General features: G+C 39.7%; 1 protein-coding gene across 1 annotated transcript in view; it reads right to left on the bottom strand.

Annotated features, from left to right (window-relative positions):
• Positions 1-2313: 2313 nt before the first annotated feature.
• Positions 2314-20002, bottom strand: part of LOC141441420 (long-chain fatty acid transport protein 1-like) — a 31263-nt gene continuing 13574 nt past the window's right edge. Inside the window, exons 3-12 of the mRNA XM_074106144.1 lie at positions 15805-15955; positions 14412-14649; positions 13291-13525; positions 12213-12414; positions 11623-11815; positions 9104-9182; positions 8303-8376; positions 7152-7347; positions 6285-6375; positions 2314-5137 (exon numbers count right to left, since the gene is read on the bottom strand). Of these exons, the coding sequence (XP_073962245.1) occupies positions 4826-5137; positions 6285-6375; positions 7152-7347; positions 8303-8376; positions 9104-9182; positions 11623-11815; positions 12213-12414; positions 13291-13525; positions 14412-14649; positions 15805-15955 (1771 nt within the window). The 3' untranslated portion in view covers positions 2314-4825. The remainder of the gene's footprint in view (positions 5138-6284; positions 6376-7151; positions 7348-8302; positions 8377-9103; positions 9183-11622; positions 11816-12212; positions 12415-13290; positions 13526-14411; positions 14650-15804; positions 15956-20002) is intronic.

Here is a 20002-nt window from a genome sequence, read left to right as displayed (position 1 = left end):
CTCGTGCGGGGCGGCCGCCAAGCTGACATTGCTGAGCGAGTATCTATAGCTCAGCGAGTTTTATAGCTCTTGTCGCTGCGACAAAAGATGTAAGAGCGAGTTCTCGCCGACAGTGTGAACAGCCAGCGATCAACTATTAATATATGTGTCACTTTTACTCACACAGGATCTTATATCTTTTGTTCGTTTCTTGAGCGAGAAAATAGTCGATAGCCAATCGTTTCCTCGCTGGCGGTGAGACAAGTGCCTTCCACGAGAAAAACTTTTAAAGAATGAAAAAAATAGAGACAACACAAAAAGTCTTTATTGAAAATTACATGATAAGCAAAATTACAAGGCAAACTTTTTCAACAGATAGAAGTTAGTAATAGATTCATTAGGTTTGATAGCTAAAAAGAGCAATCATTTACTTAACATAATCCGTACCTAAGTAAAATACATACCTAATCTAGTGCCGATATTAGCAAAAGACATTGGTAAACTACTTAATGCAGAAGTAATAGAATTAGCTGAAACTAATTACTTTGCGCTCTGAAGATCGCGGGTCAGCAAAGTAATTGTTTGGCGGGGAGCTGGGTCTGCCAAAAGCGAAGTCAGCGGTATGGGCAATTTTTGAAAAAAATATTAGTTTCTCTCTTACAAATATACAACTTTATTCGCAAATGTGATGAAAAACATTGTATGTCGCACGGGCGGTACTAGAATTACGAATATCGACTCATTAAAGCCCTCAGTCTTCGACTTCGGGCTTCTTATAGACTCTCGTTCGTAAACGTTTTAAACTTTCGTGATTCTCACTCATAGTCAAAATACCACAAACGGGACGCTATCACGCTATTATTACACAAGTAATTCCTCGAGTAATTTCTCGTTCGTAATTCCTTATTTACCGCCCTTAAGACACAATGTACTATTATGCGCCAGTTATTGGGATCGTCCATCAGTGAGTTAATTCAGGGTATACAATATTACCTGTATACCAAATTGCATGCAAATCCGTTCAGTAGTTTTTGCGTGGAAGAGTAACAAACATCCAAACATCCGTCCATCCAACTTTCGCGTTTATAATATTAGTAAGTTCTGATGCCGACTCTATTAAAACACTCTACAATACAATTACCTGTAGTAAAATAGTAATAACCTAACCAAAAAAAAGTTGGAAAACCCGCGACTTTGCCACTTCAAAGTTCAATATCTCAAAAACGGATAAACCAATTTTGATGAAACATCTAAAAACCATCGCTAGAAAACCTGATTTAAATAAAAAAACCGCATTCAAATCGGTCATACCGTTTAAGAACTACGGTGCCACAGACGGACACACACACAGACACATAGCGGTCAAACTTCTAACACCCCTCTTTTTGCGTCGGGAGTTAAAAATTGGTTCGGGTCAACCTCTGATTAAAAAGCTCTCTACTGCCACCTACGAACTCCGGATTCCAGAGGCCAATTTCTCGAAGCTACAAGTTCCAATTTAATAGTTTTTTGTAGTTCATCTGGTGGTGGTCAATTATCACTGTAAACTCTGATGTTTTAGGTGAAAGGCTTCGCCCAATCCATCATATCATAATGCTATAGATTTACGTGGTCAACTTCATCCTTCCTCGCCTTCGTGCCAGCAGTCAAACTGGACGGGACGGCCTGGACAGGACGTCGTCTTCTTCATCTTTGCCGCTTGCGTAGTCTCTCCCACATTGCTGACTCACTATCTCTTGCCTGAAGGGTTTGAATCCTCACGTCATCGAGGCAACGTTTTTGCTGCGGATCAAGGAGGGCAGACGGTGGGCTTCATCAGTGAAGAGTTAGGGACGATTTAAATAATAAGGGATATAAATATGCAGTGGCGGACTAAGCCAGAGTTCCGGCGCGGCAAAGCTGAATGTGGCCCCTGGCTTTAAAAAAAATGTAGGTACTAAGCACATTTCTAAATACTTATTTAGGATTTAATCAGGGGAACACGGAGGCATTTTGGGCCCCCCCCAAGACCGGAGGCCCGGGGCGGGCCGCCCCTTCCGCCCCCCTGTTAGTCCGCCACTGTAAATAGGACTTACATTGAAACAGTTTAAAGCGTAAAATACACAGACGGCAGCGGGTTGGAAGCGGGTCGTTAGCGGGCCGGGTTGATAGTTCAGCGGGCCTATTTACGTGGCTGTATATGAACAACTTCACACGGACGGCGGGCGCGGGCCAATATTCTGGTCTATTTATAAAACACCCAGTTTAATCTGGAGAATGACTGGACACGAGAATAGTAAAGCACTGTGTGAACGAATAAATACTAATCAGTTTAATTAAAAAAAAAAAACTGCGTCCTTTATATACATAATTTATTTTAAATAAATCATTCAGAGGATATCTATATTTCTTAAATCTAATTGAGATTTTTTTTTTTGTCATTTACATTGATTTTGGAATACTTTTAATTTTGGCGTAAATTATCACATGTAAGTATATCACAAAATGTCTTTACATAATAGTATCGGAATCAATAATGTCACGCTATAAATAGCCAAACCAAAGTACCCAAGAATATATCTTTTGTCAAGCAAAAGGGCCTTCGCTAGCTGACGCGGTAAACAAAGCGGGTGGACGGACGCCTATTAAAAAAGCGGCCAAGTGCGAGTCGGACTCGCCCATGAAGGGTTCCGTAGCAGCAAGTAACATAATATAAAAGTTTCGTTTACTTTACGATTTATGACGTATTAAAAAAAAACTACTATCTAGATCTAGTTCAAACCAATTTTCGGTGGAAGTTTGCATGGTTAATGTACATCATATATATTTTTTTACAAGTTCTCTTCTCTTATTTTAGAAGTTACAGGGGGGGGACACACATTTTACCATTTCGGAAGTGTCTCTCGCGCAAACTATTCAGTTTAGAAAAAAATGATATTAGAAACCTCAATATCATTTTTAAAGACTTATCCATAGATACCCACACGTATGGGTTTGATGAAAAAAAAGTTTTTGAGGAACCCCGAAATTTATTGTTTTTTTTTTCTATTTTTGGGTGAAAATCTTAATGCGGCTCACAGAATACATCTACTTACCAATTATAGTTCTTATAGTTTCGCAAAAAAGTGGCTGTGACATATGGACAGACAGACATGACGAATCCATAAGGGTTCCGTTTTTTGCCATTTGGCTACGGAACCCTAAAAAAAGTATGAGCAACGCTAACTGCGCGCATTTTATTTATTTTTCAATACATTTTCTCGAAAAATTCACTTTCAAAGGATGTATACATGGCTCTAAGTTTATTTTACCGCACTATACTTCGTTTTTTTAGCATTAGAAAGAAGGTAAGCGATCTTGACATGTCTTTTTATTGAAAAACACTTTTATAAAATAAGTCACGGCGAATACGTATCAATTAGAAAGGATATATGATCATTTACATGCTTTTGGTCACAAGTAATAGTTATTGTTTTTTAAAAACGTTTTTCTATATAATGACTCCTCAAGATGGTTTACCCTTTTTCTAATGCTTAAAAAACGAAGTATTGTGCGATTTTTTTACAGTTTTTTTTAATTCTCCATTTTTAAAGTATATACCTAAGCAGTTTCATACTACAAAAATAAAAATATCGACTTATACGTAGAAAAATGTATAAATATACAAAACTTAGAGCAAGAGGGCTTGGGCCATAGTTCCCACGCGGGCCCAGTGCGGATTGGGAACTTCACACGCACCATTGAATTGCTTCGCAGGTTTGTGCAGGTTTCCTTACGATGTTTTCCTTCACCGCAAAGCTCGTGGTAAATTTCAAATGTAATTCTGCACATGAATTTCGAAAAACTCAGAGGTGCGAGCTGGGGTTTGAACCCACGACCCTCTGTTTGAGAGGCGATAGGTCAAACCACTAGGCCACCACGGCTTACACTAGGCCACCACGGCTTACTACCACGGCCCTCTTGCTGTGAGAGGAGGCCTGTGCCCAGCAGTGGGACGTATATTGCTGGGATGATGATGATGAACAAAACTAAGTAATGAATTGGCAAAATTTATTCTAATTATTATAAACCGTAAATTAAATGGTTTACTAATGTTTCCGTGAATAACGTTTGGCAACCTGTTTCATTTCGCAATTTTTCATTTCCCAACTGTTTTATATTTCTGAAACTGTAAATATTTCAGGATTTTAATAAAACTAACCTAACCTAACCTAAAGGGTGATGGCCCTGAAATAAATCCTGAAATATTTACAGTTTTAGAGTTTGCGAAATGAAAAGTTGCGAAATGTAACAGGTTGCCAAACGTTACGTTGCGAAAAGGCAGTACTCGAAATTTAATAACCTCAGATTTTAATGATTTCCACCTTTTATTTATTCGGAAAAATCGCAGTGGCTGAACGCGTCGAACCTTTACCTGATAATTTTAGTTAATAACCTAATTGAAAACAAAACTTACGCATGCGCATTACGGACGCGCCATTTTTGTAAAACTTTGCGTTGTTTCGTTTTTATTTTTCAATTTTGTTTTATTAATTGCCTATTTTCTCAAAAACGTATTGAAAAACGTATGATACACGGTTATTTACCAACCTCGTATCACAAATAACTATTACCGGGCAGTGCACCCGCTCCGTGCACCCGCGCCAACTAGCGCAGGCTGACAAAGAAAAAAGTCCCATAATTACTGGGGTACCAGCATTACTTTGTCTTTATAGTTGACGACGACGTTTATACGAAACCATCGGTCCGGGAGTCCGACTTGCACGTGGTTTTTTGTTCTTGTTATTTAAACTCCTATGTAATTCATTAATTTTACAAACCCGCACAAATTAACAATTATATACTTAAATACCTCTAATGGCAAGCATCACAATCTAATAACACCCTTAAGAATATCATCGTACAACTTCTTCGTCAAAGGAACATATTCGCCGGTCTTCTGGTCTAAGAAATACATGGGATCATCATGAACTCCCATGTTGAAACCTTGTTCCATTAAATCCTTCTTGCAGAGTTTAAATGTGGCTGTGAGAGGTGGCTCCGGGAGTACCCTGATGAAGAGGGGTCTGGCGTATGCCGGGAGAGATGACCGGATGCCTTTAGACAGGAGAGAGAAGTCCAGTTTCTTTCCTGGGTCGGCTATGGCTGCCATGCCTGCTTTGCCTTCAACGTTGGGAATCTGAAAGCATTAAGAAATACATACACATTGGATAACGTCATTGGATTCTATTATGAACACGGCTGTATCGTAATGGTACTATGGCTGTACAGAAATCTGTATCGTAATGAGATTTATCTACACCCATATAGTAAACCCTCAATTATGCGTTCAAAAACCATAGGTATTGACCAGCATTACGACATTGGATTCTATTATGAACACGGCTGTATCGTAATGAGATTTCATACATCATTACAGCACGGGGGGCGTCGCGACCACGTGCAGCAGCAGGTAGTCGCGCGCGCAGCGGGCGCAGCTCGTGGAGCAGACATACCTACCTAGTTCTCGTTAATGCAGGTCATTCACAATGGTTCTTGAACACATGATAGACGATTTAATATATGGATGTAACTGTATGGATGGATGTAAGATATTGTATGCAACTGTACGTAATTAGGCCTTAAAACACTCATGTTAACGCCGTGCATGTGTGAGTGCGGCTGGCATCTCACACACACCAGCACAACTCGAGGCAGTCGCGCGCGCCGCGGCTCCACATCATTCGGCCAAGGAGCGAGCTCGCGGTCACTCGCTTCCTTTCTATATAATTTTCATACAATTTTGTAATAATTCCATTTAAAATACACGCTGTTATAACCAAGTCTGTGTCGCCTACGTTATTCTCGAACCTGCGCCAACAACTCATGTGATCCTATTATGAAACGAGGCGTAGGACCCCTATTACGATACAGTTGCATAAATAACTATTATAGTACGCGTGCAGTAGGTGTTCAGCAGCAGGCGGGCGCGCATCGGGCGCAGCTCGTGGGACATACATATCTACTCGTAGTTCTGGTTACAATGCAGGTCATTTTTAATGGTTTGCTTAACACATGATAGAGGATTTAATATATGGATGTCGATAAAATATTGTATGCCACTCTACGTAATTAGGCCTTAAAACACTCATGTGACCCTTTTATGAAACCACACTCGTGTTTTAAGGACCCCTATTACGATACAGTTACATAAATAGCTATTATACACCGTTTGCTAGGCTGGCAATACACCAGCAGTCTCAAGCTGTAGGTGGCGGTGATAACTTATCTTCAGGTGAATACCCGTTAGTTGGCTTTAGTGTAAATTATTAATCAGTTTTATTTACCGGAACTCCATAAACGATGGCGTCTTTGAGCCCCACGAGGGTACTGATGACTCCTTCGACCTCTGCTGTTGACACGTTCTCACCACGCCACCTGCAAAATGATTTAATATTGTGTTCGACCATAGTAAGCGCTGTGTGTGGTTCAAACTATTTATTACAAAGATTTATTTCTCCTTCTTCAGGAGACCGAAGTCCGAAAGGTGAAACCGAAAAGTTACATTTGGCTGTCTGCGGCAAATAAGATAGTAAAACTACGATTTTTTACAATTAAATCGTTCTGGCAATCATAATGGTGATTTTCCACCGGCGAGGCGAGACGAGGCGAGACGAGAATTGAAATTTGTATGCATTCTTGCGCGCACGCCGCGAGCCGCCGCGGGCCGCCGCGGGTGCCGCCATACTAATTTCAATTCTCGTCTCGTCTCGTGTCGTCTCTCCTCGCCGGCCAGTGGAAAATCACCTTAATACTTTAGTTTCATCTCGTAGCAAGATTTGGTTGTTTGTACTACTACGTAATGGAAATCGTGCTTTCCCAACTTGTAACTGGCTACCGAATAAGAATCATTTTCCCATCTCGTAGCCAGATAAGTAGCTAGCTACCAAATGGGAACTGGTAATATTTTACCCATTTTGAAGCTGGCTACCAAATCTAGCTTTGAGATGGGACAAAAGAAATCATTCGAGGTAGCGTAGTTCTATGCATTTACAAGACAGCTTCAGAACTTGTAATGTCCGTTGCAAGAAAATAATTCTAGCATTAACACCAGAGGATGCAGAAGCTTGCGTAAGAAAGTGACAACCCATAAAACAGTAAGATATCCAAGAGCTTCTCTCAAGAAGTTTCCAGCTCAGGTTTTGAGAACCTACCTGAAAGTGTCCCCAGTCCTGTCCTTAAAGTAGAAGTACCCGAAGTGGTCCATAACGAGTATATCCCCTGTGTTGAAGTAACAGTCTCCCTCCTTCTTCACGTTTCTCACCATCTTTTTCGCGGACGCTGTTTTGTCAGCGTAGCCGGAGAACGTCAGAATAGCCTTTTTTGGATCTATTTTGCCTAGTAGAAGTCCTGTAATGGTAAATCTAAAGTACATCCTGCGATCTATAAGTGAGAATTTAGATCAAATAACCTAACCATAAAAATTTCATTTTTAATACAAGCTTTTTTTGCTGACTGTAATTTTTGTTGACTGTACCTGCATTGTCACCCAAACTACATTTGCATACCAAATTTCAAGTCGATGCTATTAACCGTTGAAGAGTTCCGTCCTGCGGAGACGATCCTGGCTGGACTACCGGGATGTCTAGTAGTGACATTATCACGCGATTTATATATAGGGTGGTCAAATTTAACTTACAAGATTTGACTACAGACAGACAGACAGACAGCGGAACAGGTGAAACTAAATAAAAGCTTGTAAAATTAAAAAAAAAATACGGATGTGGTCGTTGGTATATTTTCTTAAAAAATCAGAAAACAGAAGGGTTTTCTTTTTTTTATTCGACTGGATGGAAAACGAGCAAGTGGGTCTTCTATTGATAAGAGATCACCACCGCCCATAGACACCTGCAACACCAGGGGGATTGCAAATGCGTTGCCAACCTAGAGGTCTAAGATGGGATACCTCAAGTGCCAGTAATTTCACCGGCTGTCTTACTCTCCACGCCGAAACACAACAGCGCAAGCACTGCTACTTCACGGCAGGATTAGCAAGCAAGATGGTGGTATACCTTCCGCCGCCTAACTTTGCCTAAAAGTTCATTGCCACGACTAGTACCACAAAAACTATAAAGGTATAATTCCTATAATTGAATAGGCACTATACCGTTAAGCGATTCGAACACAATCCGGGAGTAACGTAAAGACGTCGCATAAAAAAACTATCTCAAAAATGCGTCAAAACTGAGTATCTTAATGAATTTTTAGGCAGATTTATATGGCGCGTGGTATAGCAATCCGGGAGGACCTTGCAAAAGGTACTACCACCTGCTAACCTTTTAAGTTACGGAACCTTATGAAATACCTGGTTCATGAGGCCCACAGTTTATGCACCTTCCATCGGAGTCTCTTAATATTTCTCCCGTTATTTCATCGCATCTGAAATTTCAATAAACTTGTAGTTGTAGTTATTAAAACTTCATGTTTTATACAAATCTTTTTTGCTGACTGTGCTTTATGTTGATCAAGCTTGTATTATCATCCTAACTAACATATCCGTGTCAAATTTCAAGTCGATGCCTTTATCCTTTAAAGAATTCCGTCCTGCGGAGACGATTCTGGCTGGATCAATAGAATTTCGCTACTGCAAATGTAATATGCAAAATTAGCTGCATTGGATACCAAGAAGAAGTCAAAAAATATTTTTTGCTTTTGAAGTCACAACATTAAATATATATACCTACTACACACTACATGTTATATGTATGTATTTAATGAAGACGGTTATTTATTTATTCATCATGCAATTATGTCATTTTATATACATTATAATTTTCCTGAACTCAAAGTCCTTTCATACATATCATTTTTTTTTAAACAAGTCATTCAAAGGAATCCTCTTAGGCAAAGTTCTAAACTGGCAGCGCTCCCTGTCTATATAGCTAAAGCTATGAGTACCTACGAGTTATTATTTTTCCGATTAAGCTGCCAGCTCTTCGGTCACCTGTGACTTCTGCTAACCTCTTTAATATTTCCTTACAAAGCTTCGAAGTATTAGGACCCCACGGACCAAAAGTCTCGACACCAAACATTACAAATAGTGGTACTCACAAACGTAAAGAAAAGCTTGGAGGAATTGGCGAATTTTCCTTCCAGTTCAACTTACTTGACTAGAGTGAGCGGGTACACAGAGGATACTAAACGGCTTAAGAATCCTATGGCACCAACTTTTGAATCCAAATTAACTGAAAAAAAATACACTTAATTTTTCTTACTGGGGGTCTAACATAATCTTTTCATAAACGATCCAAACGCAGAGAAGTTCAATTTAGGCACCTAAACTGAATCGTCGAAATTGGTACCACGGCGTTTATTTCTCAGAGCTGAGTCTCAATGGTTTACAAGTGAATGAAAGACCGATATTGTCTCTGGTCCGAAACTGAAAAACTAAGTCGCGAAAGGGATGCCGCTATATGCAAACCAAATATTGTATACTAAAACCTCTTTATTTTGGAAAACCATAACTCTATGTCATTCCGTGTTCTTAGCAATCGTTGTGTTGATTACAAATAAAATGTTTACGCTGTTTTATCAATGAGGAGTTAAGAAGCACATCGCGAGTACCTATGAATAGTTATAAAACTTGAATAAAAGTTCTTAAAATTTAAAATTATTCCAAGCAAAACACTTAAAATTCCAAAAGAATTGACAGAACGAGTAACTTATACTGGATCGCTAAATTTGACACTGAAGCGATTCAATTCCCACTCAAGTTAAGTCATGGTACGAAAACCGCTTGAAGTGAGTGAATGAAAATGTCTGTATCGCTGTCGCTGAACCGTGCTTGAACTGAATCGCAAAAGTAACGTCGTGGTACGAAATAGCGATGCAGTTCAGTTTAGAGCCTAAACTGGATCGTATTAAGAGAGCGTGGTAGGCCTCCTGGTCTTTCCACAGGTCCTTACTAACATCATAGTAAAAGAGGACAAGTAGGCTAACTACGAACAAAAGTACATCGCGCGGCTTAAATGCGTGCGCGACGGTTGGCGCCGGTTCGCACGCACTCGCCGCACGCACACACTGATAATTTAAGGAGGATTAAGTTTTCTTTAGTCAAGGCTGCGCTGCCGTCGGTGCCGTACGTTTCGATTTAAGCTCGCTCGTCTTGCACTCGCTTCGCGAGATGATCACCTTTTACGTTCTCGTACTCGTACTTACGTATTTTTTGTATTAGGTATAGTTGTAAATTAGTGGTATATAAGTGTAGTGTAATAATTTCGTACAAGGACAAAAAACTAGATACCTACCTACCTATAAACAATATAGTTATAGTATTATGTGTAGGTAAACATGAGTAGTATGTATACAGTCGCTATCACCATCCCGGCGAATTAATAAATAATATTTTTAAATTTAGTATAATACTAATAATATAACGGCATAGAATCTGTCTGTTTTCTCTAGACACAGACATTAGACAATTTAAAGTTAACTTTCGCACTAAAATTATTTGCCGGTAGGTACGTACCTAATTAATCTAAAATAGACGTCGAAAACCCAAGCGTCCGCGCCGGAGTAGGCAGTTAAATCTCCTAAAGGGTTGGAGTGGACTTACTTCTCCTCTTTTACTATGCTAATATCATAAATCGCTGCTTAAATACAGAAGGGCCACAAATAAAAAAAAAAAATTAAGTGTTGTAATAGTTGCACGTTAAATAGCATTTAAAATGCAATTAATGCGATTGAAAAAATATTTTTTTGATTTGTGGCCCTTTTGTTTTTAAGCAACGAAATGCGAAAAAAAATGTCTATCTAAATAAATCTCTGTAAATGTGTGTGTCTATGTAAATGTCTGTCTTGTGTGTACATAAGTCTGTCTCTCGTCAGTTACAGAGGTAACATAATTATTGATTCAACGGGTTAAATATGAATATGAGTATTGATGAGCCAAACTTAACCCGCTGATGCTTTAAATGATGGTATGGAGATAAATTTTAGACCTTAGGAAGAATATAGTATAAGTACTTTTTATTCCGGAAAATTGTATTTCAAGGCCACTTGTCAGAATGAGAGGGCTAAGGTTAGCTCCCACGCGAGCCCAGTACAGATGGGGAACTTTAGGTTAGGTTAAGAGACTTTACACACACTATTGAATTATTTATTGAATCAGGCGTTAGTTTGCGGAGGTACAGATCAATTAACTAAAATAATTTATTTGCTCACCCGCGACCTTTATGATAGCTAAGTTTATGCAAGATACATCACACAAACTCATCTATCACCAATACCACACTACACTGACGCGTTTTGAACTCAACCCGAGCTCATCTTTAGTGCAACACAACCGTACACTATGCTAATAACGCACCGCACCACATACGCGTGCAATGCACCGGGTTATCTGGTAGCATAAACGCATCAGTGTAGTGTTGGTAATAGATGGGTTTTGTGTGTATACTAACAGTGTGGAGGTGTGGAGGAACTGCATGAACACGTGGTGGTGGTAAACTTCGAATTTTGAATTGTGAAAATTTCGAAAACTGTATTTTCGAATGTATAATTCAAACTTTAATGTAATTACCCGTGAACTTTTGCTTGAGAGGCCATAGATCAAACTACAAGGCCACCATGCATTTTGTTGAATATCACTATCACCTTCCTTATTCCTTGTTGTATATCACTTACTTAAATTACTGTTGCCCTCAGTGGCTCCATAGAACTCCAGCACCCGTTCCACACCGAATCTCTGGACGAACTCCTGCCAAATCTGCGGCCTTAGTCCATTGCCTACGATAACGCGTACTTTGTGCGCCTGGTCCGTCGCTGCTGGCGGGACAGCCAGGAGGTAGCGGCAGATTTCACCGATGTACTGGGCTACCTGAAAGAAGAGCGGCATGAGAAACATAGTGTTGTCTTATTCTGGCATAAAGTGAAACTATACGCGAGAATGAGATGAGCATTTCGAATGAAGTTTGTCCATTTTGTTTTTGACACCGATTTGCAAAAAATATGCAGGTAAGTATGGAGAATGAAGCTTACTCACAAAAACCTTTTTATTACGTTTTGGTTGGTAGTAATGAAAACGATTATATTTCTAAATCAATTAATATCAGAAATAAAATAAAGTGGAAAAAAGAGGACCTCTTACAGGAAATGGTTTGTTTCGGTAGCAGACTCGCAATTGACCGGTTTTATTTTGTAGTTTTGTTCTTACTACCCAGGAACTACAAATAACCCTACCATACGAGGAACACAGAACTACGAGCGACACTCACAGTACAACCATGCTTTGCCACATCACTCCAGTAGTTGGAAGCAGAGAATTTCTTCCTCAACACCACCGTACTGCCCAAAATGATCGCCTGTCCCGCTCCTAACACGCCTCCTGCCGTGTGGTGTAGAGGTAGGGGGTCGTAAATTACATCCTCCGAAGAGAGGCGAGCTGATGTGTGCACTCCGAGAGGAAGCAAGAAGAATCTGGAAAGACCAAAAACGTTGTTTTTTTTAAAAAAATTTTTATTCGACTGGATGGCAAACGAGCAAGTGGGTCTCCTGATGGTAAGAGATCACCACCGCCCATAAACATCTGCAACACCAGGAGTATTGCAGATGCGTTGCCAACCTAGAGGCCTAAGATAGGATACCTCAAGTGCCAGTAATTTCACCGGCTGTCTTACTCTCCACGCCGAAACACAACAGTGCAAGCACTGCTGCTTCACGGCAGGATTAGCGAGCAAGATGGTGGTTGCAATCCAGCCGGACCTTGCACAAGGTCCTACCACCTACTACAGCTTAGAACTTTTCAGAACGGCGGGTGAGTTTTACGAATAGTAGGAATTTGTGCAAGGTTCATTTGCATTACTACTACCTTCGAACTGGCTAATCTGCCGCTAAGCAGCAGTGCTTGCGCTGCTGTGTTCCGGTGTGGAAAGTGAGACATCCAGTAAAATTACTGGCACTTGAAGTTCCATTTTCGTCCTCTGTGATGACCACGCATGAACAAGCGTAAGATGTTACAGGTGGACGAAGTGCCTAATTTTTACTGGATTTACTTTTCTTTTTAAATAAGTCCTGTGCCCGTCCTTTATTTACGATTCTGTAAATTTGAAACTATGGAATCAGCTTGCAGCGCAATATCTCCGAACCGGTACAACTTAGGGATCTTCAAAAAATGATCCTACTCCTTTCTTAAAGGGCCGGTAACTTAACTTATGCTATGGAAGCCCATAGGCGGCGGTGCACCTACTTTGTTTTCCCCCTATATTTTTAACAAAATCCTCCCCATTTCTTCCACTCCTACTTTTGGTCAACTCTTTCCCTGTTGGCCGCTATATATAAAAAAATAAGACTCACCTAATATTAGTAATAACAGCAGCCTTAGGGAACCCTGTGGTACCACTAGTGTAAATATACATAAGTGTGTCCCGTGGCTTAGCAGGCTCTACTTCAGTGAAGGGTTCAGAGCTCATTTCACTGAGTTCAGAAGCCAGGGGAGAGGTGTCTTGAAGAGTGCTGGTCTCACCACGCTCGATCGAGTTGAATTGGAAGAGAGGTATGTCTCGGATCTCGTTTTGGATCTCCTTGACGGCTGAAATGTACAATAAAATACAATTAATAGAACAGAATTCAACAGGTGTCCCTTACGGTACAAAGGGGCAATGCAGCCAGTGTAATGGGGACTTTTGAACCGATGGAGAGGCACGATGCAGGAGGATGTGGGGATTTGTAGGTAAGTTGTTTTTCTAGTTGTATATATTTTAAAAATATTTATAATGTAATTTAAAGTTACATAATTAACAGAGCTGTGGACTACTAGACTCGTTTTTTTTTTTCTTTTTAGATTTATTAAAGGGTTTTTTTTAGGCATCGCTTTTTTGTTAATACCTGTACAATGTTATTTAATTATTTACTTATGCTAGAAGTATTCAACATCGTTAATTAGCTCTAGGGAGTCGGGGATGTGAAGCTAGTTTTTTTAGCCGAGCCTCGGGCTCTGTTTAGATCCTCCATTCCTAGTCCTCCATAGTTGTGTCCATAGTATTTTTTTCCAACTGCACGCCCTATTAGGCTAGGTTCAGATGAACGCATCATGACGCGCCGTTTGCTTAGCGGGCGGTTTAAGATTGTAAGAAATCAATGCTGTTGTTTGCCATTTGTTACAATCTCAAACCGCGCGCCGAGCCACCCGCGCGTCATCGCGCGTTCATCTGAACTTAGCCTTAAAGCACCTCATAATATAAAATTAAAAAACAATCCTCTATCTCCCCGAAAAAAAAAACATTACCAATTTTTACCGGTTGCCAATGCGGACCGGTACTATATTATCTAAGGCCTACGCTAGCCAGCTGGCGCGGGTGCACGGAGTGAACGCACGTCTGCGGGTGCGGGTGCATGTAAAATCCATCACACGCGATGCCGGCAGTTAGTGTTGGTCCGTGCAAACCGCCCGTCAGCCAGCGTTTGAGAAAACTCACCACCAATCATCTCATCTCCGAAGATCAAAGCCTTACACCCAGCAATTTTAAGGCAGTGCGTGAGCGGCGCTCCTCTCAGGTTCGTATTGACCAGGGCAGTAGTGACCCTGAGCTTGGCCAATCCCAGCCAGATGAAGACGTACTCTGGCTGCGTCTCCATAAAGAGGGCGATGACCTCTCCGCTCTTGAAGCCTTGCCGTTTGAAGTACCAAGCTATGCGGTTGCTGAATTCATCTCCCTAAAAATTACATTACTGTACTTAAGTAAATATCGGAAAAACCAGAAAATCCAGTGTGTAATAAATTGTATTTCTCATATGTAACCATCTTGCATAACCAGCACTGAAACAGGGTCAAATTATTTCCTAACTTAAAGTTGAGTCCTGACGCTTCGTCATCTGCTGCCGCGGGAAGCGCGCTTCGCTCATCATCATCATCCCAGCCTATATACGTCCCACTGCAGGGCACAGGCCTCCCCTCAGAATGAGCATGCATGGGCGCTTCGCTCACTCAGCAATTATACCCCACACCAGAGCCTTCATTGACATTCAAAGTAACCAATTACATCAACAAAATCTCTTTGAACTAGGATATTTATATTTGGTTCGTTCCATTGTTGGTTATGTAAAATGGATACGAGGAACAAGTGCTCTTTGTATAACAGATTTCATCCAAACTTTCGCAATTTTAGCCCCGATGCAAAAAAACGGGTGTTATAAGTTTGACACCAATGACGGTTTGACTGTCTATGGCCTCGCAGCTTTTAAACAGATAAATTAATTCCGATGGGATTTTTTTACTTTGAAGCAAGTTTACTTGCGGTATTTAGCTATGTTTCATTAAAATCGGTTAAGCCGTTTTTGATATATTTAACTTTAAAATGACAAAGGGGTTTTTAACTTTTCTATGTTAGTTATTAATACAGATTTAAGTTTAATCTTTTAACTGAACCCTGCGCGATTCCGACACGCAAGTCACTTCTTATTACTATTGTCACGAATAAATGATTCATTTTCTATGATTGGTTTTTTGGAATCTTTTTGTATTTTTTATTTCAATTCCAAATTTTTAATTTTACGGTCATCCCGTAAAACCTAAATTGAAAATTCAAACTGAAATATAGATGCACAGAAAAAGCAGAAAAATAAGACCATCACTGGAATCGAACCTAGGTCCTCGGTAATCCGTACCGCGTGCTATACCGCTACACCACTGATGTCCCAGTGATGGTCTTATTTTTGACCATCAGTGGTGTAGCGGTATAGCACGCGGTACGGATTACCGAGGACCTGGGTTCGATTCCCAGTGATGGTCTTATTTTTCTGTTTTTCTGTGCATCTATATTTCAGTTTGTATTTTCAATTCATTTTCTATGTTTTTTCTTTCTTTCTCACCTGCCGGAACGTGAGCGAGCGGTCACCCATGACGAAAGCCTTTTTGTTTGGAGACCAGCTAGCTACCTCCTCCCATCTCTTCACTACGGTGGTCCCCCTCCGCTCCCACATCCAGATTTTAAACATCGTGATGAGAAGCACTCTGAGACCCCTGGAAAAGTTGAAAGTTCACTTTAAAGTACCGCTGTTAATGTTGTATATATAATAGTCATCATCATCAGCATTATCATTATCATCATCATACAATACAATAAAAAGACTCTTTATTGTACACCAGACATAGTAAGCGATACAGAAAACAGATACACAGAGGAAAACTTACAAGGTGAGCAATAGGCGGCCTTATCATCATCATTACTATCATCATAATCATTATCATTATCTTCATCATCACCATCATCATCATAATCATTATCATTATCTTCATCATCACCATCATCATCATAATCATCATGCTCTTGCAACTAAAATATCAGGATCTTCTATACTGAACTTGGTACCATCAGGAAAATAATTGGTCCATCAATTTTTAAACAAGTTCCTCTCAAATGAATGTGTCGCTAAAGTCGAACGTCAAGTTGACAGCAAGTCTATTGTTGGCATTAATATTGTTTGGCATACAAACGATTATCAACTTTAGGGTGGTAGACCATATATTTGGCTGATGGTACCTATACTATATAATATAGATCTCAATTCTTTTCTCGGCAAAGTCAACAACGACGCATTATCTTAATATTGAACTCTACTTCATTTCACACTATGTTTTTGATGGATGGAGATGGAATACATATCATACTTACACATGTATATGTACCAGTATAATAATGTTTTGTGCTAACATGAGATCTAAATCTATTGTTCGTTTCTTGAGCAACTAAATGGTAGATAGCTGACCGCGGTAGGTCATGTGCCTAAAACTAGAACGTAACTATCTGATAAAAAACATCCGTGTTCCTAGCACCTGGACGATCATTCAATTGCCGTGGTAAGCAGATTAGTACCAGGCGATCAGGAGAGGCCAAGGTCCAAACCAATTGTGACACCTTATAGCGAACGCAACGAGGTAATAGAGGGCGTCCGGTGGAGAGATTGCGTACTAGGGAGCTAAGAGGGCGTTGGAGGTGGAAGCAAATTTATAAGGACAAATGTTCTTACACTTAGTAAGTAAGTACTTAGTTTACAGAGATGTCAGACGCAACAAACAAATGACCGGCTTTTCTTTCTCATTTGAATCTTCAGGAATAGGAAGAAAACCGACGTGACGAGTCATGAGCGATATTAACATTCTGTACTGTACAATATTTTGTTAGAAAGAAAGAATTAAAATTCGGCAGAACTAAATTTAATGAGAAACAAAACCAATAGGAAAACTTGAAAATAATCTTACATATGAAATAAAAAGAAAGAAAAGAAAAACCACTAACTTTAAGTAACGTGGGTGACGTTTACACGGAGGCGCTTTATTTTGTTTTTGTTCTCAAATTATTAATAATAGCTTTACGTATATTATAATGCTTAAAATATGAGCTAGAAACAACTTTGCAGGTGGTAGGGCCTTGTGCAAGGTACGCCCGGATTGCTACCACCATCTTGCTCGCTAATCCTGCCGTGAAGCAGCAGTGCTTGCACTGTTGTGTTTCGGCGTGGAGAGTAAGACAGCCGGTGAAATAACTGGCACTTGAGGTATCCCATCTTAGGCCTCTAGGTTGGCAACACCCCTGGTGTTGCAGATGTTTATGGGCGGTGGTGATCTCTTACCGTCAGGAGACCCACTTGCTCGTTTGCCATCCAGTCAAATAAAAAAAAAAAAAAAAAAAAAAAAACGAACACACGCTACATACAGCTACATTCACGGTGAACTGTAAAAAGTGAAGTTTTGCAAGATAGCCGAGTTAGTTGAATTTGTCGCACTATATTTCGAGAACCGTAATAGATGACAGCTAAAATGTATTATTTATGTTGCCACTATAACAGCAAATAATAAAACGAAATTAAATTAAAAATTAATAGACGACCCCATACAAGAAACATTGTTTTCGTTCTATATCATTCATAACGTGTAAACATACAAATCTCAAAATCATAATGGTATCAAACATAAATATATACGTTTGTCTACTTCATACCTTGTGATTCTATCAGCGGCTGTACTTTATTATTATTATTATTAATTTATTTCTCATAAGTATTACATACTATCTAAATCCACTCATAAACTGATATGACAGTTTGTTGCCGAGAACAACTTAACTTAAATTACAACTTGTTGAACTTACAGTTTGAGTCTTTAGACATAGGTTTAAGGAACTCTCGGTGCAAGAGTCCGATTTGTACTTAGCGGATTGCTATTATTAGTTCAATGGTGCAAACTAAACACCGGAAAGCACCAATTACCATTGTACATCTAACAATTCTAACACATTTCGAGCAATCCATTTTAAAACAGCGCAATTAAATTTCCAAAAGAATAAATTTGGACTTTACTGGCATAATTGTAGAGTTCAACACTGAATGTCAGTAAAAGGCAAATAAGATCCTTTGGCATTTCAATTGCATATATGCGGGTGCTGCATACACATGACTTTATTAATGTTGAATGGTTTTGAAGGTCTTTTAAAAGTATGTCATATTGGGAGGGTGCGAAGTACTAGGTGGGGGTGATGAAATCTATCGCAGCGCTCATGGTGGCCAAAAGTAGAAATAGTTCTGGCTCTGTCATACTCATATGAATCGGTCATTAACAAAGCAATTTGTATAGACTTTAGTCAGAGCATCAGAGCCAGAAAAGTTGCGGACGCTAGGTGGCGCTGATGTTGTGCACAGAGCCAATATAGGGAGATGCACAAAGTCACGCGACGAGCTCAATAAAATCTTTGCGCGATATAATCCAAAACATGAACAACTATATTTAAGGTCGGATAGCCAAGTGCTTAGAGAACCTGACTATGCAACTTGAGGTCTTGAGTTCGATCCCCGATCGGGGCAGATATTTGTATAAATAAATACGAATGTTTGTTCTCGGGTCTTGGACTTTTAATTATGTATTTAAGTATGTTTATCCGTTGCCTAGTACTCATAATACAAGGTCAATTGGTGTCAATTGTCCCATCATTATTATAGTCCTATCCTGCATTAATATCTGTGGTAGCGGAGCGTGCAAAAATATCTGACACGTCGTACCGGCCCTATAGAAATAAAGTCGTATCAGATATTTATGCACGCTTTTCTGTGTCAAATATTAATGTTGGTAACTGTACAATACATAATCCGACAATTTAAAGCCGTGGTGACCCAGTGGTTAAACCTATGGCTTTACAAGCAGAAGATCGTGGGCTCAAATCCGAACTCGCACTGCTAAGTTTTTTCAAATTCATGTGCGAAATTAAGTACCTACATATAAAACTTACCACGAGCTTTACGGTGAAAGAAAACGTTGTGAGGAAACGTGCAAACGGGTTTTGTGAGTGGTAGGACTTAGTGCAGGGTCCGTCCGGATCGCTACCACCATCTTACTCTTTAATCCTACCGCCAAGCAGCAGTGCTTGACTGCGAAGCTAGAGGTCCCGGGTTCGATTCCCGTGTCGGGGCAGATATTTATATGAAAAATACGAATGTTTATTCTCGGGTCTTGGGTGTTTAAAATGTATTTAAGTATGTATCTATCTATATTATTATATTTATCCGTTGCTTAGTACCCATAACACAAGCTTTGCTAAGCTTACTTTGGGACTAGGTCAATTGGTGTGAATTGTCCTGTGATATTTATTATTTATTTATTTAAATACATACTTCAATACATTTTGGTTTTATTACAAGCTTTTATTTAGTTTCACCTGTCCCGTTGTCTGTCTGTCTGTCTGACTTCCAGTGGTCAAATTGACTTGAAATTTGGAATACTTATGTAAATCACGTGACAATACAATAATCTAGTAGTGACATCGTGGTAGTCCAGCCTGGATCGTCTCCGCAGGACGGAACTCTTCAACGGTTAATAGCATCAACTTGAAATTTGGTATGCAAATGTAGTTTGGGTGGCAATGCAAGTACGGTCAACAAAAAGTAAAGTCAGCAAAAAAAAAGTTTGTATTTAAAAATGACATTTTTATGGTTAGGTTATTTATTCTTTACTATATTATTTCTGCACAAGGAAAAGACAATAAATAAACAGTCTTGACATGTCTTTACATAAAATTAA

The sequence above is a fragment of the Choristoneura fumiferana genome, chromosome 24, assembly GCF_025370935.1.
Source record: "Choristoneura fumiferana chromosome 24, NRCan_CFum_1, whole genome shotgun sequence".
Lineage (NCBI taxonomy): Eukaryota > Metazoa > Arthropoda > Insecta > Lepidoptera > Tortricidae > Choristoneura > Choristoneura fumiferana.
This window is presented reverse-complemented; position numbering and strand designations above follow the sequence as displayed.